General features: G+C 38.7%; 1 protein-coding gene across 1 annotated transcript in view; it reads right to left on the bottom strand.

Moving 5' to 3' along the window:
- Nucleotides 1–19,392, bottom strand: part of LOC121878725 (nudix hydrolase 20, chloroplastic-like) — a 37,168-nt gene extending 17,776 nt beyond the window's left edge. Inside the window, exon 1 of the mRNA XM_042385072.1 lies at nucleotides 19,105–19,392. Within this exon, the coding sequence (XP_042241006.1) occupies nucleotides 19,105–19,261 (157 nt within the window). The 5' untranslated portion in view covers nucleotides 19,262–19,392. The remainder of the gene's footprint in view (nucleotides 1–19,104) is intronic.
- Nucleotides 19,393–25,385: the final 5,993 nt, after the last annotated feature.

Below are 25,385 nucleotides of genomic sequence, written 5' to 3'. Positions count from 1 at the left end.
TTGAGCATCTCTATTTCCTCTTTGGATCCCTTGACACTGGACCATGCAACTCGTTAACTTGGGACACCCCAAGTTGTTGTGTTTGCGACACTTTCTACACCTTTAACCAATTTACGCTGATAGATGGCCCTAAGGCCGGCCATCCTCGAATATGGTGGGGCAACAATTATATAGTTTGATGAAAAAGAATAAATGAGAAAGATACTGGACCTCACTGCCTGCAGCCATGACGTCAATGAAGTTACGTCAACAGATAAAACTGGTTGCTAGGAAGGGATTGGTGTCCGGTGAGTGCGGGGACTACTTACATCACACTGTCTCCGCCTGGAAACAACTTTGTCATTACTTACAGTGCTCGGCGGTGTTTGCGTGAATATGCGTCCAAAAATAAGAGGTTTGTTTATAAGACGAGTCATCCAAATCAGGTGATAAAGTCAAGGTGTACCTATCACATTGCATAAATAATTAGAAAGTAATAGTCTTGGTACCAAATTCTCGCAGAACATGCCAAACACCGTCAGCACGAGACGAAGGTCACGTGCAGAGGAGAGACCAGTGAACAAACTCCACGACATGGGTAGGTGTCGAGCTAACGAAGAAAACCAAGTCTACCTTGGACTATAAGTCATAATACATGTACTGTAGATGCAATAAAATGTAAGTAAAAAAAAAAAACTACAATACTGACGACTCTTCCAGGCTTAGTTAATAAACTTATATAGCGGCTTCAATTGCCAGGGATCTGAAACCTTATTCGTAGTTAGTTTCAACAGACGACTAAGATATGAGTCCAAGCATACAAGTCATATGATTGCAAAGTAGTTGTTGCCACTGCTGACCGAATGCGAAATCGTCCTGATAAAATAAGAGTAAAATCCTTGAACATACAAAACAAACTATCATAAATAAGAAAAGTTATAAAACCATTAGTGTAGCAAATAAGGACAACTTTATTATATTTCGGGAATTTAATTTTGAACTGACCGGACAGACTGACTGACAGTTTGCGTATAAGTTTCAATAGAAGTCTGGGCGGTGTTCAGCGATCTATACTACCTATGCTGATCAAAAGGGAAAAGGTTGACAGATGACATCATACGATTTATACGACACAAAATTAACCAACCTAGCCTACCTAACATTACCTAACGATGATATAAATTAAGTTAGGCAAGGTTACTTTGATAAATTAAAAAGATAAAAAGTACACATTAAAAAGGAAAGGTTGCCTATATTATCTCCAAGGTCAGTATAGGTCACAGGTAGTGTAGATGGCCGAGCTGTAAATTACACAAGCTCATTCAAAGTTCCAGAGATATGTCTTCATCACAGACTCCATTGACTACGTCCCGTTTATTTAATGATATCCAGTAAGAAGGTCCTCCTTGATCCTTAACCTTTTCAAGTGCTCTTTGACTTCAACTGAACATTTATCTAAATTCTGCTCTATTCTCCGGGTAAGCTTTCCGCCCTATGCCGGGTCAGTGATCTGCTCGTCCTCTCCTTTAACAACCTTAAAATTAGTACGAGGTGTTGAGGGAATCTGTGCAAGTTTTTGAGACAAAGCCAAGAAGATATACTTTGTGGCCTCCCCTAGAGCTGCGAGGTACACCGGCTACAACTATGTACTTTACTATTTAACTTTATCTCCGTCGCCAATGATCGGCTCGTTAGTCGCTTGGGCAGTCGGTTCTGTCTTTGTTACGCACTGTTGACAAGTACTGGTACCAGGATGTAACTGTACCTGCGCCAATGTTGGTCAAGTCTTGAGTGAGCTCACTCCTGGTACCCGGTGTCGTCACAACACTGGCAGATTGTTCTCAGCGTTCACAACCTTCACTCCGAAAATGTTTGCCCTGACAATTGTTTTAACTTGTGGCGTCTTCAACCTTAAGCTGTGACCTTTAGTGGGACGGACATTGGTGAACGCAGCTTGTTAACCACACCACCACGTCAAGGTCATAATTATAATAGCCCGTGTGGAACGTTTACAAAGTACAGCCCAATTCTAATGGGAACGCAGTATGCCATAATTTCCTTGGTGTAAGGTTTACAAATTAGAAAAAAAAACGGTTTAGTAATATTTTACAAGATAAAATTTTAGGGAAAAGGACTCGAATATAATATTCCCTTCGGTGCTTACAAAAATGTAAGTATATATGAAGCACATTTACTGCTTCTCATCGTTCTATTTTCATAAAAATAGGACAAATATTATTGTGAACGCTATCATCCAAACAAACAAACAAAAAGAGCCATGATCTTAACCACCCAATGTATTGTATTGTATTTGGCAAATATTTGATATATCCAAACAATAAATAGGAATTACTACAGCCATGAAGCCACCCAGCCCGGTACGCTGAACCTCTGGACAATACAGGTATGTGATAATGGTTAAAGACTAATTTGACTATGATAATGGTGATGTAGTTTAATCTTAACGTGGAGATAACAGGGGGCTCGGATTATCAAACGTTGGCGCGATAATGTACTTAACAGGCTGGGGGGGGGGGTTATACCATGCTTGAGGAAATATAAAAGAAATAACATACAGTACTCTACGCGCTCACACACGTTTCAGTAGTTCATTACCACCACCTACTCTTCCCAACATACTTCATCCAACAGTTACTATCAACTAACAGTTATATCGAAGGCAATGTCACAATGCTTACTCAATCAATATATACACCAACATATGCATCCCTTCACAAACATACAAGACACATTCTCCCACAGGCATCAGGCATGGTTAAGAAATCCCTAAGTGGGGTGCACGGTGGGGGGTAGTGGAGTGCATGCGTGTGTATGTGTTGCTGAGACTTGTAAACAATATCTTTTGCCTTATTGTAAGTGTCCTTGATGCACGTTATCTTCACCCCATAATTTCCAATAACCTACTGGCTGAGTTAAGTTACTAGGTTATAGATGAAACTAAATAGCAATCACAAATTTAGATGCATTTATTTTCATATTGAGGTTAAGGCACTGCCATTCCCATTAGTATACGTAAATGTACTAAATTGATACCGTTATTAATTGTGACAAGGCAATGCAGTGGGTTTTTATATAAGTCATCTCTAGGTTTAGATAATGGTTTACGACTGCTCTACGTATTTTATTCTATATTCATATGTTTTTAGCAACATCTTTACCGTGTGCACTGCATAAACAGGATTCATTAGTTTTTTTAGAACATTTATCTTCATATCCAGGTATAGGCACCAGCATTACTAAGTGCATATGGGCAGGTTAAGTTACTTTTTTATATATTCTCATCTTAATCAAGGTTACAGAATCATTATCAATATAAGTATCACAAAACTAAGTAGTTATCAGACATATTCCTCTTCATACCTAGCTAATGACGCTAACGATATAATTTTTTTTCATTACAAGATTACCTGTGGTTTATGCCAACATGATCAACATACGCGGCTTTTTAAATGTTATATTTTGGAATAAAGCTTCCGAGTTTGACACTCCATCTAGCGTCTGAACCTAAATATCAATACAAATTCCCCCCTACGTTCAGTAGTTCTTCAGCACGTCCTAATAAATTAATAACTACGATAGCAGCGTCTAAGATACGTTCCCTCTAATTATGCTAAAAGTTGCACATGTTTAATTACAGTGGGAACATAAAAAGTATATTACCATCAAATTACGTATTAAAACCATTAATTACACAACAATTTATAAATATAAGTGCGAGAGAAACATCTGAATATGATCTGACAACTTGGCAATGGTAGAAAATATTCGTGGGCGGCTGTTCACCGCCTGCCAAGACTCCCCAGGACACATTAGCATTTTTTCAGTAAATAGGAATTGCGCAGCATCTTTCCCACACTACATTCTAATTACTGGTTGTATATGATTAGATCCTGGGCTGGGTAACTAGCTGCCGTTCACAGAGAACACTCGCATAACAAGGTGGGCACCATTTGTATTTACAAGGTGAACGGTAGGCCACAGTCGTCCACAGATCTTTAATATTAACAGCATTTGTAGATTATACTGAAAACTAACCCAGAATGGCCACAGGAGGACTTACTAATAATGAAGATATACCTAAGATATGAGGAAGAACGAAAACAAAAATTCAAGGCGACACTCGAAGTCAGGGAGGTGAGGGTGCCAAGCAACACTATTGATTACGGCGTCTCGTGAACTTTCCGAAGCCCGCAACAACCACATTGAACCCCTCCTCCTTGAGACAGGCCGTGGCACGTGCATGAGTCACGAAGGCAAGTATGAACTCCTCATGCTCCCCTGGTGGGCACTGTAAAAAGCTTTTGCGCTTCACCTTGCACAGGATGCAAGGCAGTGGCCGATAAACTAGCCCCCTTGCGGGGTAAGTCTGATTCTCTAGTGATTATATGCTCGTTTCTACTAATGCCTTAATGTTTATCCTCCCCTCAACCCACAACTACCAACGTAATCCTATCAACTTCACTAGCCACCAATAAATAAAAAAAATACTACCGATGTCCATTTCAATCTATATAAGAGATTTCGGTTAATCGGTTGCATCTAAACAGGTGAGAAACGAAGGTTCACTTGTAAACAAATGTGCTAGTCTTAGGTAAATATACAGCAGCTTATTGCACTTTTTTTTTCTTAGTGTAACTGAGTAACGTATAAACTGCTGAACAGTGACGTTTAGTGGAATTTAGCTGCGATTACTTGAATATCATAAATGGATTTGTTACATTCTAGAATTATATCACATTTATCAAGTTTTCTCCTTATCAGTGAATGCTTGAATGGGGAAACGACAAATTCAGTTAAAATCTGTTAGCGCAGTTAAGTACCGTAAATTTACGCACACTCTCTTAGCCATGCTTGGCCTTCCTGGCCGGTGGTTTCATGGCTAATGATCCCTACCACCGCCACATAGTCTCCATCGCCACCAGCCAACCTTGCATTAAAAAAAACTTGCCAAACCGTATCAGGCCAGGCCTTGTTCCACTTCGCCCGTTCGTAGGCTTGGCGCACGACTTATCCTTGTCCTGTCAAGGCATGAAATGTATTTGTTACGTATAATTATAGCTTGTGAGCCACTTTAATGCCAACCTACTTCACCAAATACTTGAAACGCCTGCCGAAAAGAAATCACTATCAAGAACACAGAAATTCTCGAAGTTTCTATTACGACGTGTTTACCAAAAAACAAAACAAATTACGGCATTTTTTCAATGTTCTTCGATTACACGAGTTTTCGTCAGTCACTATTCTTGTCTGAAAACTTGGATGATTCGCGAAGATAGAATCACTAGGTTATTTGAAAATTTGAAGCATACTACTACTTAGCTGTTATTCGGAATCGAGTATGCAATCATCCAGCCATGATGCAATGAAATGAGTTATTAAGGATATCGCCTTCGTTGGCGAGCTCTGAGGTGACTAAAGAGACATAACGTTGAGGAAATACACTGGAATATTACGTTACGAAACTAACAGCTGTACCGCGGGGGCAGTGTTTTTCTGGGTTGTCCATCCGTTTTGCTGTTAGCTACCACTATAGAGTCTTGCACAGCAACAGCAGATTGATTTGTAATTGATATCTTGCAAACAACGGACATAAGTACTGTATTGGTGCCACCTGTTTTTACTTAGGCGTTGACCTTTTACATAATACCTCCAAGATTACGACGGTCGAAACAAAAACAAAGAATGTTTCTTAGTTTTAAAAGTTGTTTACTGTAAAATCTGGACTTACTAAACGGAGCTTAATGACTCAGACAGCTAAAACACTTAAATAATAAAGCAACCACATGCTTGGATCTTTTCGTGTATCCCTGAGGAATGTCATCGTGACGCATCAAAACAGCGTCAACAATCTACCTGAATGCTATAAATGCTATAAAAGGAAATTTGTTTCATGTGTCCAGCAGATGAAGCAGTTGTGAATACTGGAAATGACCCAATTAACTTCCTGCCGTCACACTAGTCATTCGATGCATCACGAGTTTAGCTGCAAATTCAATGAATACAATGCATAATGCTTATGGGAAATATAAAACACATCAGGCGTGAGAAGAAGTTGGATATTATGGATATTCTGAGGGATCAAAATTTATTCTTATTGAAGACAAAGCCAAAAATCAGATCTGCTTGTATGAATGAAAACCACCGCATCCCGTATAGTTGCCAAGAACACAACACATCGGTAATTTCAGACAAATACATTAGAAAAACGGGATCACCTGAAGAATTGTCACCCCAGAGTTTGGCAGGGTGACAATTCTTCAGGTGAGATATCCTGGGTTGATGAATCTTCAGGTGGGGTCAGGACCGAACCTAACAAAATCATCAGTCGACCATGGCACGCAATACCTTCCTAACCTCCAAAGGAATATATTTATGTTATCCTAATTATACAAATTATATTCACTGTGGGCAGGGGTGACGATTCTTCAGGTGGAGCAGGCTGGGGTGGCAATTCTTCAGGTGGGATATCCTGGGGTGACAATTCTTCAGGTGGACATTCTGGGGTGACGATTCTTCAGGCGATCCGAAAAAAAAGTATAAATATAATTCATAAATGCCACGGATACTAAAGTTTTACCACCAGGAATATAATTTTAATATGAACTATCTTTTCTAAAATCTCAATTGGAAAACACAGAAATACACTATGACAACAAAGGGTAATAATAAATATATTAATGACAAATAATGAACAAATCTAACTACCCAAAAAGCTGTACGTAGCTGAATCAGAGCCACAACCATCACCCTCCAGATCATACACTCGTTTACCCCCAAAAAATAGCAAGAGGGGCTCCGTGAAACTGGTAGGAACAAGAATAATCCACTTGTGGGTCGAACGTGACTCGGTCCCTACCCCGCTGCCAGTCGTCCCTGGATTCTTGGAAGTAAAGACTCCCTTTTCTACTGTAAACAGTGGTATATCTAAATAAGTATGATTAGCCAACATGCATTATACTTCAAGGTTAAATCCGATATATATATATATAATATAATTTTTTTTTTTTTTTTTCTTCATGCCTCTGAAGATGTCTTGAATAAAGACGAAAGCTAAGGTGCTCCGTTGTTTTTTTCCCGTGTGATTTTATCTATATATATATATATATATATATATATATATATATATATATATATATATATATATATATATATATACCATCAAATAAGAACACCTCTGATAACTCAAATAATCAAACTAATCATCAGAGGTAAACGTTAGGCCTATCTATTGTCGATGGTAAAGAGCTTCCTCCTGCTTGGAAGCTGAGAAAGTGACTTCCCTTCAATCGCACTCTACCTTGATACAAGTTTTCTCTTCAATACAATTGTCCACCGCAAGAGCAATGATCACTTATACAGCTAAGAACCATCTTTTACTCAAACTTTAAGAAAATATGACAACATTATAATAAGTAATTGTTATAAAACAAGGCGAAAAATCCTTGAGTCGCCACAACTCAAGGATTGAGATGACAGTTCTCCCGCCTACCACTAAGGACATGCTCTTTTCTGGAAAATATACGTATTTAATTAAGCACAAGCCTTCTGATCTGATAGTGATTCTCAAGTGCATACAGGAATATGACAAGTATTGCATTCAAAAATACTTTCTAATCTTGTCGGTTACATTTTTTTTAACAGGGATTAGCCCACCCGGGCACAGGTCATCGACTCACAACAACGGGGCCTAGGGGGCGAAAAAATAAAAGCGTAAAATGAAATTAAAATTAGAAAATAAAAGGGTTATACTAATCTACACCACGATGATGCCGGAAAACCACCTTTTTAAAGTGAGACATTGTATGAGTATGGAAACACAGAAGGCAGCCAAACTGTGGAATGCCACAGTTTGGCTGTGTGAGGAAAGAAGGGTGTACTATAACATACTGTTTAAGAATCCAAAACCAGAAAAAAAATTATATATATATATATATATATATATATATATATATATATATATATATATATATATATATATATATATATAGATAAAATCACACGGAAAAGGAAAACAACGGGCACCTTAGCTTTCGTCTTTATTCAAGACATCTTCAGAGGCATGAAGAAAAAAAAAAAAATTATATTATATATATATGTATATATATATATATATATATATATATATATATATATATATATATATATATATATATATATATATATATATATATATATTGATATAACTTGAAAGAAGAAAACACGGTTCCTAAGCGCTTTACAAAGGTCCCAGTTGATGATTTACTAGAGTTCCTCATAGATTCCCTGGATAACATTTCACTGCCCGTCTCGAAAGACGACTTCATCGAACTCATCAAACTATGTATTAAGGATTGCAAATTCGAATTCAATGGGGAATATTATGCTCAAAAATTTGGTATGGCAATGGGTAATCCACTCTCACCTGTATTAAGCAACCTATATATGGAATTCTTTGAAAAGAAACTATTAAGTAATATTTTACCACCCTCAGCAGTCTGGTTTAGATATGTTGATGATGTATTATGTCTCTGGCCATGTAATGAGGACCTAAAAGCTTTCCTGCCACAACTTAACAACTTAGCCCCCTCGATCAAATTCACTGTGGAATTAGAGCAAGACTGTAAATTGCCATTCCTAGACTGTCTGATACACAGAATAGGTAACACTTTTAAGTTCAGTATTTATAGAAAACCAACTAATGTGTGTTCATACATTCATTATTATTCTGCCCACCATAATAAAGTCAAACAGTCAGTATTTTCAACAATGTTTTTACGTGCCTTGAGAATTTGCAGTCCGGAATTCATCGATGAGGAATACAAATATATATATAATATTGGCTCAAACCTTAAATACCCTAGATCTTTCATAGACAAATGCTTAAACATTACTAAGAAAACTTTTTATAGAACTGACCCCAAGCCCACCCATGACCATAAGAATATCTTAATATTACCATTTCACAAAAATTTCTCACACATTCCTGCACAGCTAAAAACCTGGAACGTCAATGTGGCATTTAAAAACTCATGCACTGTTAAACAAATGTTAATCAAGAACTCCCCCAACAACACAATTGGTTGCATTTATAAAGTTCCTTGCAAGGAATGTAATATGTTTTACTTAGGCCAGACAGGTAAAGATCTTGCAACTAGAATTAAACAACACAAATACAGTGTTAGGACAGGCCAGGAATCCAATGCTCTGTTTGTTCATTTGAGGGATAACAAGCATTGCATTGACTGGGATAATGCCTCCTCAATATTACCATGTAAGTCAATTGACAGTAGGAACATCATAGAATCTAGTCTTATTAAACATACCGAAGCATTCAACATGAATTTGAGTAACGGCATGTACAAGCTGGACAATTTTGTAATTAAGAAGATTTGTGATCAGGTGAGAAGGCCGGGTCACTTGACCATCTGACCTGACCACCAACCGTTGTGTGCTATTTAAAGATTAGTAGGGTCATTACCTAATACCTGACCATTGTGGACCTGGTCTCACCCTCCTCTGTATATATACACCTTGATTTGTATTACTCTCTCTAGTCTGTACTCACCCCTGAAGATGTGAATTACACGAAAGCGCTTGGGAACTTCGTGTTTTCTTCTTTCCTTGTGGTTATCAGCATATACCTAGATCACGCGCACCTAGTGAGATTTGCATATATATATATATATATATATATATATATATATATATATATATATATATATATTGATAAAATCACACAGGAAAAGGGAAACAACGGAGCACCTTACTTTCGTTTATTCAAGACATCTTCAGATGCATAAAAAAAAAAAAAAAAAAAAAAAAAAAAATATATATATATATATATATATATATATATATATATATATATATATATATATATATATATATATATATATATATATATATATATATATATATATATATATATATATATATATATATATATATATATATATATATATATATATAGATATATTATACCAATATTAACACAAACAAAATTATTCTTCATCATTTTATAAAAAATAAATAAAAAAATTACGGTAAAGTTGCTAAAAATAAAAGAACAATGTCTTCCCTCATTTCATTGTTAACACAAACTCAAGTTGACCATGAAGGTAAGTTCCGGAAAAAATATATATAATTCATATGACAATGGCGAGGTAATTATGAAAAAAATGGATAATTTAAGATCTGCGGAATGAACATACAATATATGAACAAATATGCACTTTACATACATCAACACAAATGTTAATGTCATCGCAGCTAGCAAAGCAATAAACCTACAAACTGTTAGGACCCACTGAGCCACTGACGTTCTCAGTGACCTTCAAGTACATTACTACACGTACACCTGCCCTACCTTGTTCGGGAGTGGGCAGGAGTCCGTTCGAACGTGCAAGTAGCCACGACTTTGTCCTCCACTCGCTGGCTTGTTCGGTATGTGGCCTTCATTCATACAACTTACGTCACGAAAACATTGCACAGATTGTAACTCCCGAGTCCTGGCGCTTGAGGTTACTGAGTTTATGCGACGGAAATGTTGACGTTGCTATCCTCTATCACTGTAGGTGCTACTACCCCTGCGTTTATGTTGATACGATATATACCATACTACTGTGGCTAATTATGAGGAAGACATACTAGTGATGAAAGAACGAACAGAAGAGAATGAGCATGCGAAGAAAAACAAATCAGAACCAAGTGGGATAAGGATAATGAACATTGAAGAAAGGAGCACCCGTGAGGCGGAAACAACGAAAGCGCGGAAAGGATAGGTTGATAAGGAAAACGACCACGTGAACAAAACAAGATGTACTCACAACTTCATCTGGCTGTATAATACAAGGTGAACAGGTAAGGGAAGACGACTTGTGAAAGAGAACGTGTCAAGCTTATGAATATTTTCGCGTCTCCATCACACACAAGTGATCAAAGAAGAGATCCCACCTACAGGGTATAGTGCTCCCGGAGAGGAAGGACTGATATTTAAACCTTGTTCATGATATTATCTACAAACACATCGTCCTTAATTCCGCAGTCAACAATCGTATTCGAATTCCTCTATTAAATCGTTAGTTACATGGGGGACCGACGGACAAAGCAATACTACTACGGGCTTCCAGACTAATAAATTCAGCTCGAAAGCTCATCTCATTTTCTCTGGAACCCATTCAAATTTGCATTGCTGCATTGTTTGGGGGGTTGACAATTACGTAATAATTTATTATTGAATAATGTTCATGTTTTAATTTCATTAGAATTCATATTACAACAGAACGCAATGTACAGTATAGTATTAAGAACTGTGAGGTAACGGGTATATAATTTCCTCTTTAACTTCTAGATTATTGTTAGCCTGCTTGTCAACTTTTCTAGGGATAAAAACAATGCAATCTGGGTTACACTGCATTTATTGGGTTAACTGGTATACTGCATATAACCATATGAGCAAGTGTTTCGGCTCGGTATCTTGACAGATGCGTGAGAGAGATGCTGTCACTGTCAACAAACATATTTCAAGACCTATTTCTTTCAGCTGACCTACTTATTTCTATATTTCTGTGTAATGAATTTCGTGTTAATTAATACAAGTCGAACATATAGTAGCACCAACTAAAATACTATGGCTTTTTTCCGCTGGTCTAGGACTCTAGATGAAAGATGGCTAAGAAAAATTTGAAAATTTTCAAGATCTGATATTAGATAAGGGTTTATTATTTAATCCAACCTTCCCAGGGCAGTGGGACAAATGAACTCGGTTCTTCCCAATCCAACTCAAGTTTGTTGTGAGCCAAATTTATGTTGGATAATGATGAGTGAAATTCATTGTCATAATGTGAACAAATTAATGGGAGTTGCCAACAGCTAAAAACGAAAGAAGGATGTTTCCTTCTACTCCTGATAAAAATAGTATCACTTTTCACCATTATTATTAGGAGTAATTGAGGGAAAATGTAGGAGGTATAAGGGGATTGTTAAGGTTCCCCAAGGGAGAAAATGTAGTGAATGGGGTTGGTAATCACTTAGAAAAAGCATACATTTTTATATTGTAGTTAAGCCTACTGTCTTCCTATTCTGGTTAAAATCAGTTAAGAAATAAAATGAACATTGCCTTCAGAGGAATAAACCTGAATTCAGAAACACAAAATCTAATGTTAAAAACAAACCAAACCAATTTTCGACTTCTGAGATCGTAATGGTGAAAAAAAGGACACGGTACATGTAGATCGTTAAGATGATATTTTTTCATAAAAACGGCTTTTTGTTGTATTCAAACAAGTTTTTGAGCATATTGCATCAATTACATATATTATACAAAACTCTCAAAGGACAATAAACAGTGAGTGTTCTTGTCCATGCGCAGTGTAAACAAAAATTATGAAGCAATTGTGTATGTTTTCTGCTTGCTCGGGAACTACGAATAACAGCTACGTCCTCCTTTCACAACAAAATAACACGCGAAAAAATAATTGCGTTAAAATTTGGACCACTTATTTGCTCCACAGCTGGCCAAGAGCCTGAAGTGACGATGCCGGAGTGATCAATACAGCCTAGCCTGTCTGACTCCTGGTGCGTTCACTCCATGTCTTTGGATCACTCACAGCCCCGTCTCGCTACCGACAGAGACGTACACAGTCTAACAAAAGATGGTAAGAACTGCTTCCCTTTAAGAATATAACAGCGCACATATAATCCAGAAACTCGCGCAGAGGTGTGGGATGGGGATACTCGTGTAAAATGCATAAAAAAAAAAAAAATACACACACGGTCATTATCAACGCCCACCACGGTGCACTCTTTAAAGAGCAAGCTATTGGAGTACGAACAATTTAATATTTTCAAAATAAAACTGGTAACGAGGCCACACCAAATACTGGGTTCCCATCGTCGGTGGTTGTTTCTAGATCCAACCAGTTCCACGGCAGTGGCGCACACACAGTGGGGGTCGCATAGAGAGACCAAAAGGTTAGGGGTATGGGGGATGAACAGAGGGTCGATGATAGTTATTTTTCACGACAGAAACGGAGTCCTCCTCTTTGAACTTTAAATTATCACCATTCCAATTAAAAAGAGAAACCAGATATCAAATGAGCAACGTTGTTATAGAGAAATTCGACTGTGAGAAGGATTTAGGAGTAATGATAAGTAGGAATCTTAAACCAACTCAACAATGTTTATTTGCTCGAAACAAGGCTAACAAAGTACTTGGGTTCATACAAAGGGGTGTTAGTTACAAGACTAGCAAGGGTGGATTTAGATTTTTTTTTTAGACTGCCCCGAGGGGGCTAGTTTATTGGGCACCCCCTTACATCCAATGCAAGGTGAAACGCAGAAGCATTTACAGCGCCCATCTGGGAAGCATGCGTAGTTCAAGCTTGCCTTTGACTCGTGCATTAAGGGCGTAAAAGCCTGAGGGGTCATGGGTTTTGTCAGCTAGTTACATAAAGTGACAGAATGATGAGTGTGGGGGAATTCCCGGTACAATTTATCTGTTTATGGCAAAGTGTGGCAGGTCCAGGCGGGGGATTGGGGCATTGTGCCGGCCGCCACAGTTACAACACCTGGGATCAACTACATAGCCCACACCACCCCCATTAAGATGCTCTTTGATTTTCTGGGCACAGGCGGAGGAGTTATGGTTACGTGAACAGAAGCGACATCTGGGAGGATCATGTCGGCAGCAGGCAGTGAAGGTGTGACCCCAATGAGAACAGATAACACAAAATGCAGGCCCGGGGTGATAGGGTTCTGCATAAAGTGGAGGGAGGATTGAGTGGGCCTCCACAGTGGATGGGCATTCCCCTCCCTTCCACTTGACAATGACAGCAGCTTGTGGGGTGTTCCCCCTGTAATGTCGATGTATACTGAGTATACTAGAATTAAAGTCACGCGTATAGGGGAAATTGTTTCAATAGGATGTAGCAACATTCATCAGCGTCTACTGGGAGGGGCACCAGGACAACCCTGTCAAACCCAACAGTACTAAGTGTTTCATAGACCTCAGGAGTCTGACACTTGATAAAGTTCCGGTTCTTGCCTTGTCGGAATTGAATGTTAGGACCGTGTTGTCTGCGGTACTTCATCATCCAATTAAACCGTTCCTCGACGGTTTTCAGCGAGTCCTTGGGAAGGTGCAGATTCAGCTTACTTGGCTGGTTGGCGGAGGGCAGGTTGATAGGACCCGTGGCATTGGTGCTTCCACTCCGGCTAGTGTTTCCCATAGAAACATTACCGCCACTGTCATAATCACTGGGGTCTGACTCTTGAAGGGTGGTATCCTAAAACTATATATTGAGCTTGTGAGACCTCACTCGGATTACACAGTTCAGTTCTGGTCACTGTACCACAGAATGGATATAGAATTCCCAGAAAGATTTCAGGGGAGAATGACAAGACTAATCCAGGGCATTAGGAACCTTGAGTACAGACAAGTTAAAGCATCTTAATTTGCACTCCCTCGAGAGACGTAGTGAGGGGCGATACGATAGAGGCTTATAAATGGAAGTCAGGGCTAAACAAAGGTACTTAAACTATCCAACCAGGAGCGAACTCGTAGCAATTGTTTTAAATTACACAATTTTTCGTTTAGGAGCGATAGGTAAAAATTGGTTTGGAAATAGAGTAGTGGATGAATGGAACAAGTTACCAAACATCATCATTAACTCGAATACGCTGGATAGCTTCAAACATAGGTTGGATGGGTTTATGAGCGATAGGGGTTGGGTGTAAATTGGCCCAGTATGGGGCCAATAGGCCCGTTGCAGTTTTCTCCATTCTTATTCAAGTCTTACTTATATACTAATTTTTGTCATTGTTCGTCTAACTTAATATGATCAAATATATCATAAAACAAATTAAATAAAATTTTAAAATATATGTTCCTCATGGCTCACTCGATCTCTATTACAAGGTACTGTATAACCTTATTTCATGATGACCCTTCTCTTAAATGTGTTAGTATTTTTTATCTCACTTATCATCCACTAAGTAACACTTGATAGCTGACGTATTAAACTATGCTACATTATATAATTAGATTAATGCACATTTTGTTCAATAACTCATTATCGTGATATCACAAATATAAATATTTTAAAGTGGTTTTATTTAGGCTGCCAGTCTGAGCCGTCGTTCAGTTTTATTATACCTCTATCTATGCATACGACAAAACGGAACCAGTTCACTGCCACAACACGGCTTGATCATGTATCGTGTAGGATGATCTTGATAAACCTTATACTCGCACAATAAGAGCATCACCTGGCCAAGGACACACGTGCCAGGCCAGTTATCAATGTAGGATGATCATGCTAATGTCAGATTATATTTACTGTATGTGGTTAAGTAGGAAAGAAAATTATAATGTTAAGAAGACTATAGCCTTTATTAAAGGCAGGATATATTATAATAAATGGATGATCAAGTGTATTTTAAAAGAAAAGTCATCCAAATATTTCACTTACAAATATGTTAATATGTAATATTTATGTACGTATACAGTATATGTAAATTGTAACATTTTTAAATAAAAAAAATAACCACATGGGAATTACTCTGCCTCTGCTGGATATATATATATATATTATATATTATATATATATATATATATATATATATATATATATATATATATATATATATATATATATATATATATAAAATCACACGGGAAAATGGAAACAACGGAGTACCTTAGCTTCGTCTTTATTCAAGACCTCTGAAGATGTCTTGAATAAAGACGCTCCTAAGTTTATTTTTTGTGTGATTTTATCAAGATTTCTTGTGGTTACATGTATATATATATATATATATATATATATATATATATATATATATATATATGTGTGTGTGTGTGTGTGTATTATGTGTGGCCTAGAAACAGTGACCCATTGGAATTTTTAGACAAGCTTAATGATATTGTCCCAAGTATCACATTCAAAATCGAGAGAAATAAATGGATCCCTTCCATTCCTTGATATGCTTATCATGAGAAATGGCTAAAACTACAAATTTAAGGCACTGTATACAGAAAGCCCACACAGGTAGACAGTTTCATACACTTTTTATCGAATCACCTGGAGTCTACCAAAATGTCAGTTTTTTCTGCTATGTTCTTGAGATGTCTGCGTATTTGTGACGCTGAATTTATTGATGATGAATTGAAACACATTTGTTCCATTACACAAAAACTTGGGTACCCTTCTGTGTTTGTTGATCGTTGTTTTAAAAGGGCTAAAAAATCCTTTCAGTTCTCTCAAACCGGGCAAATTCCTACACTTAAGAATATTTTGACTGCCCTATCGTAATGAATTTGTCCCGTTAGTTCGGTCCCTCAAACTACTAAATATTAATGTTGTTTTCAAGTATGACTCAACCATTACCAATATGTTAATAAAAAATAGCCCAAGTATGAATGTAAATGGAAGTGTTTATTGTATTCCATGTAGCAAATGTAATGGTAATTATGTAGGTCAGACAGGAAAAACATTGCAGCTCAGAATCAGACAACATAAGTACAATATCAGAACAGCATCTGAAAGCAGTGCCCTGTTCGTTCATGTTAGGAATAATAATCATCCCATTGCTTGGGGAAAAAGCTTAGAAGTATTCAAATCATCTTGTGTCACAGAAAGATTTCTGGTTGAAGCTAGTTTGATTAAGGAATTAAAATCAATAAACCTTGGTGATGGTCAGTTCAAAACTGATAATATGTTGCATAAATTTATTTGTCAGTGGCCCAAGGTTAAAAATGCTTTGAAAACCTTGGATCATAATGTAGAATAGTTATTTAGTGGGTCCCATATTTTTGACCTGACCTGAGTAGTCACGTCGCCTCCCTTCTCTTAAGCTCCTCTACTTGTGTGTTGGTGTGGGGATTAGTGGATGACATCATTATGACCTGACCTCATGTTTAATAAGATTACCCTGTATGTTTAAGCCTCTCTCTGTCCATGTAATCCAGTTGCCTCTGAAGATGTCTTGAATAAAGACAAAAGCTAAGGTGCTCCGTTGTTTCCCTTTTCCCGTGTGATTTTATCAAGATATTATATATATATATATATATATATATATATATATATATATATATATATATATATATATATATATATATATATATATATTCTTGTACTTATATTTGTGAATAAATAATCAGAATACCAGGGCAGGCTAGAACACTCCAACCCGACCTCTACATTAGAAAATTCCTTTATATTCAAATAATAAAAACGTCCACAAATTTTTCCTGGGGGAGGAGGCAGGGCAGACAAAATAAGGGATGGTGATGGTCACGCCTTCAAAATTATGGCATTGCAATTAAGAGGGCAGACAAATCCTCATAATCAGATAAATTTTTATTTATTTTTATAAATAAGAGCCTTCATTGTGATTTTGACCCTTCGTGTGTTGTATATTCCCGTGACCTGCGGACGCCCATGGACACACCCTTCAATTTTATCTTCTAACAGTTCAAAGTGAATGCATCTAGTTAAGGTGAAGTCTTATCGCTATTCTGATATGTACAGTATGTGCTTTAGCTCAAGCAGTCTTTATTTGAGGAATATTCATAGTACGCACCCTTGTGAATCCGTACTCTGGATGCTTCTCCAAGCACACTAGCAATTTACCCTTGAAGTGGCTAACTGTATAATCATGCTACCACTGAAGGTCGTAACCTAGTAGTGTTCACATTACACTAAGACGATGAAATTAACCTCAATTTCTACCAACATTAAATAAGATTTACCATTAGTTCCCCTAATATTTTCAGCCGGTCTCCAATAAATGTCAAAATGAAGAGTACGTACCAACATAAAATATAAATACCGAACAGCAAATTCTGAAGTCGCCACAAACTTTGAACTTTCATGCAGATCGAGCGTCCTCCTCCATCTACACACTCCAATTCTGACTCGTCTGCAACATGTATCAGCTGTTGGCCAACTCGATAGCATGACGCAACAGATGTGCAGCTTTACAGAGCGCGTGGGACGACATAACAACCACTCTCACTCTCTGCCACCCACTCGCCCAGTAGCATTTATTTCAATTATTCGTTCACGGTCATTCAACCAATTGATTCATTTTCTATTCCTAATGACAAATTAAACTAAAATATATGTAACTCCGAAATACTCCGAAAAAAGTTTCCCCAGGCATCAGATTACAGTACTTTACTACAAACGTCAAGTTTAAAAAGATTTGTGAGTGGTTTCCTCTCCACAAAACAGTAAAACATTATAATATACAATATAAATATTTGGCTATAAAACTCTATGCAAAAGGAGGGTATTTTATATCAGCGAAGTTAACATGGTGTCATTTACAAAGGCAGTACACTGCCTGGAAATGCTTACCTGAAGAAGGCTCCAACAAGACAAGTGTCCACGAAAATGGTTCAGGCACGACAAACATCACGCATTAATTGAAAAACACAAAGCCTACACCAGTTAGACTTTAAGAAATAGTTACTGTATATGTTACCAGTTATTTGTGATGCTTAAATTAGTGTACCTTGAAGTTAAAATGCATATATTACCGAGCTTAAACACTTAGTCTTTCAGTGTACATACCATTACAACAGACGAATTAGTGCATATAAAATGACCAACACAGGGACTGGTTGACCTATAACTAAATAGCATATATATATATATATATATATATATATATATATATATATATATATATATATATATATATATATATATATATATATATATATATATACACACAAGTAAATCACTGTAGGTGCGCGTGATCAAAGTAAATGCTGATAACCACAAGGAAACAAGAAAACTATTTGTATTAACAAAAGGGGGCTTTCCATGCTACTTTGGATAAAGCAACGTCACTTGAAATACAGATCACCATCAGATTTTCATGGTACAGTATACTGTACTTCTTATACAATAATGGGTAGCCCTAGTGGAAGAGCAGCATTGGTGGGTAATGAATACCCTTGGTGGACAAATGATGTAACAATTCGTCAAGGGCAACGTATCGTGAGTAAATGAACCACACCTGTAATCTTATAAACTTATCTTTTGGTATCCTAATTTTGTACATTACATGGGGTAATTTGAAAATAAACCTTGGGGGCATATCATCCGCACATACCTTGCATTAAGAACGAGTTGCAAGACCGTAGCAGCTGCATAACAGGTGAAAATATGGACATGGCGTCTTCCTCTTCCTGGAGTAATTCCGAGGTTCCGTTTGCCTTAACAATCATATTGTTTACTTCAATAAACACTGTTGATAAGTCAGGTTTCATATGTGGATAACCAAAGTCTCGGTGAATCTTGAAATATCTCTGTCAAGATGGTAGGAGCCACCTACAACACACTCACCGTCTCCAAGCGTTTATTTACTACTAAAGTTGTCTGCTGCTAGTCGGACTAGGGGAGTCGGGGGTTGGCGCATATATACATGCGCATCAGCTGATATTTCATATATGCGCGCGCGCTGTCGCCACGACTAACAGGATGTCCCTTCATGATTTTATTAACCCAAATATCACCGGATACAGTCAGAATTCCACGTCGTCTTTTGACGTTAATTCTATGGTTATTATGACGGAAATTAATTAAATGTCACGATAAAGAATTATATCACCAAAACAATATAATTTTGAAGACACTGCAACAACACAACACTATGTCAATAAAGGTCATAAAATATAACTAAATGCCGGTGGAAGTTGTTTGGACACTCTTCCTAGTCCCCTTCGTCCCTGTTCACCTAGCAGCAAAGTAGGTACCTGCTGTAAGTCGAAAGTTGCGAATTCGTATTCAGGGACAAGTTGTTGGAACTTCCAATTTCTTGCATAAACCATTAACTCTTCAGGCTTCTACGCCCTCGACTGTTCAGGCTTCTACGCATGAACTTCGCATGCTTCCCTGTTGGGCTCTGTAAACGCTTCTGCGCTTCACCTTACACAAGGATGTAGGGGGTGCCCAATAAATGAAAAAAAATGCCCGAACGGTTAGTAAACTAATAAGTGGTGAAATGATAAATAATTAAGAATTAGAAATCGTACAGTTCAATCGGTAAGAAACGTATCCCTAACTATTATGTAATGACAGTGGTTCCAGTCCTAGTCGAGAACACGCTTGCGAGGGGCGTTATTTAGTGTGACCCTATTATTCAATGCAATTATCATACAAGTTTACAGTTGGGTGACATTGTATATAGACTATACAACATGTGTATAGAGCATACAGGTATACCGTGTATTAGACCGTGGAGGTGAGGTACAATATAGTTTCCGATGTATGCAGAACATGCTGAACCAATGTGAAATTGCATGGCGATTTCCACTAAGTATCTATTTACCCGTGTCTGTCTAATTATAAAACTATGGAGTCGGCATGAACATGGGTAAATACCGAATTCCATTTCCATCCATGTTTAACTTTCGATTAGGTAAAAGGGTAAATAATATTGTTTTTAGTCGAGGCAGGACAAGTACTTTGAGCATAATTGTATTGTATACAGGTGTTGCATTTCACCTCGTAAATTTGAAAGATTTTCTGAACTGCATTTCGTGTTTTTGGTTATATTTAGCTGCGGTAGTGATAACAATGAACTTCTGTCCAAGAAAACTTTTCTTTGTTCCTCAGACTCGATCATGGTTCCTCAGTCCTCACCACACCCCACATAAACTGAGGAAGATCAGCCCTTGGGTCACTCGGTCTATCTGCCGTCATATTCACTCCTTTATATTTCACGATACTCCCCTTTTTGTATCACCGTTTTAATTAACACCAATACGTCAAGTTAAGTAAACTAGGGTTCAAGATACTTTATTTCGGGGCTTTCCTTTTAGAGAAAGGTAAAGAATCGCCTTTTCTATTTTGATCCGGAAGAACTTTCAGATTTTCATGGTAAAATAATTTCCTTACAATAATTTTCCTTTTGCGGTATGCAAAAAATATATTGCTCTTGATTATACAGAATATTCAGACAAAATTCATAATATTCACATATTAATCGGAAACTGGCTCGCCTCCAACCATTGTCACCGGTTCAATTATAATCATAAAAACTCGGCCCAGTTGATTTTGTTATTTTGTAATAAATACCACTTTCTTATCCCCTTTCGCCATCTACCGGTTTTAACAAGCATGTTGGTGTCCCCGATTTTTGATGATATTGACAATAAGTGGAAAAAAATGGTTTTAGGACCACTCACCACACCCAACACATGCAGATGATAGTAGAATGATGGCAGATCATGGCAGGAAATTAATTTTCGCGGGAGCTTTTAAGTAAAAGTTGCGAAAACTGAAGGTCCCACCGAAAATTATATTCTATAGATACACTAATAAAGACAATTTAATCAGTAAAATATTTAAAATCTATATTATATTTATTTTAAACATTTACAAATAAATGTCTTACGAAAAAAAAAGTCTCAATTTCTTGCGCCGAGTAAGGAACACCACAAACTCCATATTTTATAATAGTTATATTTATTGCATTTTGATAGTTTCGTTTAGCTTGTAAAAATGTTACGCTGTTCCTCATTAAAATTTTGCTCTTTATTTAATAGCAAAACTAAAATGTATGCCGTACGCTTCTTCTTGGCACCAAATTCTCTTCACTGGGGCCTTGGTTGCGAGTGGAGAGAAATTGGTGTCAAGAACTTCAAGAAATAATGAGAAACTATACTGATGATGTTACTTTAATCAAACTATAACCCATATTCACATTATTTACCTAACGAGGGAAGGTGGCCTGTGTAGGATCCTTCCATTGGTCTTCATAATTATATTAAGGTTCATATCTTATAAAATTATCGTAAATATCTGATTTAATAGTGAAAAAATAGCATTTTATACATTCTTTAAGGTGTAAGTATGAGCAAGGTCTAAAGCATATTTTAAAAATCTGAATAGCGGCCGAAAGGTGAAGTAAAGGATTCTAAGTATTATAATATTATAATAATAAAGTATTATAATTGCATTATAATACTATAGTATCATAATACTATAATTTTATAGTAGTGTAATACTATAGTATTAGAATCCTTGGTGAAGTGAGGTGGTTCCCTTTTTTTTTCAGTGCAACTCCATCCAATGTTGTTACCTGTCCAGAATAACCCTAACTCCCGAAGTTGTTAAAAATATAGGTCGATAAATAAATTCATGGAGGCATATGTAGAACCACAAAAGTTTTCTTTATTGACCTCAGTGTGTTCTACTTCTTGTTATCGTCACAATACTAGGAAAATAATTTTGAAGGGGAGTTGCGCTGGTCAGGTAAAAAGTCGTACAAGGATGTGCTCAAAAACTGGTTTCTGTTGAGTAAGACACCCGTCCCGGGGAATTCTCTTAACAGATTAATCGAACTAAGTCTCTTGTTAATATATTAAATTTCATAAAGCAAATAGATTGTAGTGGATTCCTCCCCTACAAACGCTGTTTGTCGCCGAGTGGCCGACCCCGCGAATTCCCCAGTGTATGCCTCGTGGTCTAGGTCAACCAGCACTGCCTTACATGATGGAGGTCTACTATTAAGCCACGCCTACCTCCGCTATATAAGACCTGACCTCGTGGTGACCTACCTCTCTCTTTCTACCTACAGCCGCATCAAGTAACACCACCTCCTCCTCCTCCTGCCTGGCGGTCCTCGCTCCCGCCGGCGAGCATGGCGACCCAAAAGCTGATCCTCCTCTGAGCACCCTCACCAACCAGCTCTCTCTACATTACGCCTGTAACCACGCTGCCACTTCCCAGCACCAAGCTGCATTGTACATCCAATACAACATGTATACAGAAAGCGCATTGTGAGTTTTCTTCCTCCATCCCATCCTGAGTGTGAACACAAACACAAATTATACCCCACAAATGGTGACCCCGGAGATTCGCACTAACACAGGATGGAGGAGAAGCCGATCACTCTCCCAGTCTTCGAGCAACATGGAAGACTGGCTTATCCACACAGAGGCAGCTCTCATAGGCTCTACAGCTACTGTCTCTACACCGCAGGTTAGACACCCTAGAGCAGCTCTGCTACTCTAAGCAGACAGCCACTCCTATTCCTGCCCCAAGCACCACGTCCTACCGACCCCAACACACCCGTCCTGCCTCAGACGCCGCTCTCGGCCCAGCAGTACCCCCTGCCGCTCCTCCTGATGCAACCCCTGCTCCCGACGCGGCCCATGCGCCTAAGTGCGGACCCACACACCCCTCTTTTCTCCCTCAGGTACTCCCTGCTACTGTCCTGCACCCTGCTGCTGTCGTGGACCCAGCTGCTGTCACGAGCCCTCATCCGCTTCTGCTGATGCAGCCCCTGCTCCTGACCCAGGCCCACACACCCCAGCAAGTGCATCTGACGACTCTGTACCTGCCGTGAGGGAAGCACAACATTCATCGCCTCCACACACCCTTTTTCTCCCTCTCTACTCCCACAGATATTGTGTATCTAGACAGTTGTCTCCTCTAGCGGCCGGCTCATCCACGCCCTCGCCGTTATTGCTCACATGTGGCATGCACTGCCCGTTCTGCCTCACATGTGCCATGCATCCCTGCAGACAACAAGTCTCCTACAACGCCTGGAGGGAAGGGGGAGTATTGTAGTGGATTCCTCCCCTACAAACGCTGTTTGTCGCTGAGTAGCCGACCCCGCGAATTCCCCAGTGTATGCCTCGTGGTCTAGGTCAACCAGCACTGCCTTACATGATGGAGGTCTACTATTAAGCCACGCCTACCTCCGCTATATAAGACCTGACCTCGTGGTGACCTACCTCTCTCTTTCTTTCTTTCTTTCTACAGCCGCATCAAGTAACACCACCTCCTCCTCCTCCTGCCTGGCGGTCCTCGCTCCCGCCGGCGAGCATGGCGACCCAAAAGCTGGTCCTCCTCTGAGCACCCTCACCAACCAGCTCTCTCTACATTACGCCTGTAACCACGCTGCCACTTCCCAGCACCAAGCTGCATTGTACATCCAATACAACATGTATACAGAGAGCACATTGTGAGTTTCCTTTCTCCATCCCATCCTGAGTGTGAACCCAAACATCCCGTACCCCACAAGATCATCACTGACAAGTGTCACAAAAGTTTTCTAAAGACAGAAATTGTAATGGTAGTGAAAAAAAAAGAATTTCGTTTTGAGAAACTTGTAAAATAAATATTATGTTGATCCAGGACTTTGATTTATTTTTATACTACAGACGGTCAAGGAGGGACCTAATTGAGGTGTATAAACATCTCAAGGGGCACTACTCAGTCGAGTGTCCTTAACTGGAGCTGGCAGACGCTCGTCCCACAAGGAGTCACAGCTCAAGGTTGAAGAAGCCGCAAGTCCAGAAAACTATGAGGGGTAACTTTTTCGGAGTGAGAGTTGTTAACTCTTGGAACAATCTGCAAGAGAGTGCTGTGACAGGACCGAGTGTGAACTCTTTCAAGACCAGACTTGACAAGCATTGGAGCAGGTTCAGATACATCCAGGAGCCAGTACATGCCCAATACTTGCCATCAGTGCATAACAGAGACATGACCGATCGTCCAAGCGGCTAACGAGTCGACCATTGGTGAAAAGGATAAACTAAAAAGTAAGTAAGTGAAAAGCTGCAGAAAGATTTCTATGAGCTTCAAGAGTGGTTGAGGAAATGGCTGCTAAGATTCAATGTCACGAAGAGCAAATGGAGGCGTATCACACGTTCCAGCAGGACGAAGAAAAACTGCATTAATTGAGACTGAATGTGAAAAGGACCAGGGTGTGTATGTTGACAATGAACTTGAGTTCTCGGGCCATTGAGCGATGAAGGTGAATCAGGCAACGAAACTAGAAGGTCTTATAAGAAGGTCGTTTTGATATCTGGATTGTTCGTCGCTCGTCATGATCTTCAAGAGTGAGGAGCTTCCCTGTCTGGAGTATTATCACCCCGTCTTGTCCCCGAGGTATGCAAGAGACTGTATATTAATTGAAAATGTCCAAAGGAGGGTCACCAGACTGGTGCCTGCTCTATGGAACCTCAGTTACCCAGAGAGATTGGAGCACCTGCAACTACCTAGCTTATACTACAGATGGGCGAGGGGCGACCCAATCGAAGTGTATAAACATCTCAGGGGGCACTACTCGGTCGAATGTACATAGCTGCAGCTGGGAGATGTCCGCCCAACAAGGGGTCACAGCTCAAGGTTGAAGAAGTCACAAGTCCAGAAAACTGCGAGGGCAAACTTTTTCAGGGTGAGAATTGTGAACTTTTGGAACAATCTGCCTGAGTGTTGTGATGGCACTGAGTGTCAGCTCATTCAAGGCCAGACTTGACCAACACTGGAGCGGGTTCTGATATATCCAGGAGCCAGTGGATGCCCAGTATCTGCCAACAGTGCATATCAGAGATGTGACTGACCGCCCAAACGGCTGATGAGCCGATCAGTGGCAAA

The sequence above is a fragment of the Homarus americanus genome, unplaced genomic scaffold, assembly GCF_018991925.1.
Source record: "Homarus americanus isolate GMGI-L3 unplaced genomic scaffold, GMGI_Hamer_2.0 scaffold2558, whole genome shotgun sequence".
NCBI lineage: Eukaryota > Metazoa > Arthropoda > Malacostraca > Decapoda > Nephropidae > Homarus > Homarus americanus.
The sequence above is the reverse complement of the archived record's forward strand: the minus strand, read 5'-3'. Positions and strand labels throughout refer to the sequence as shown.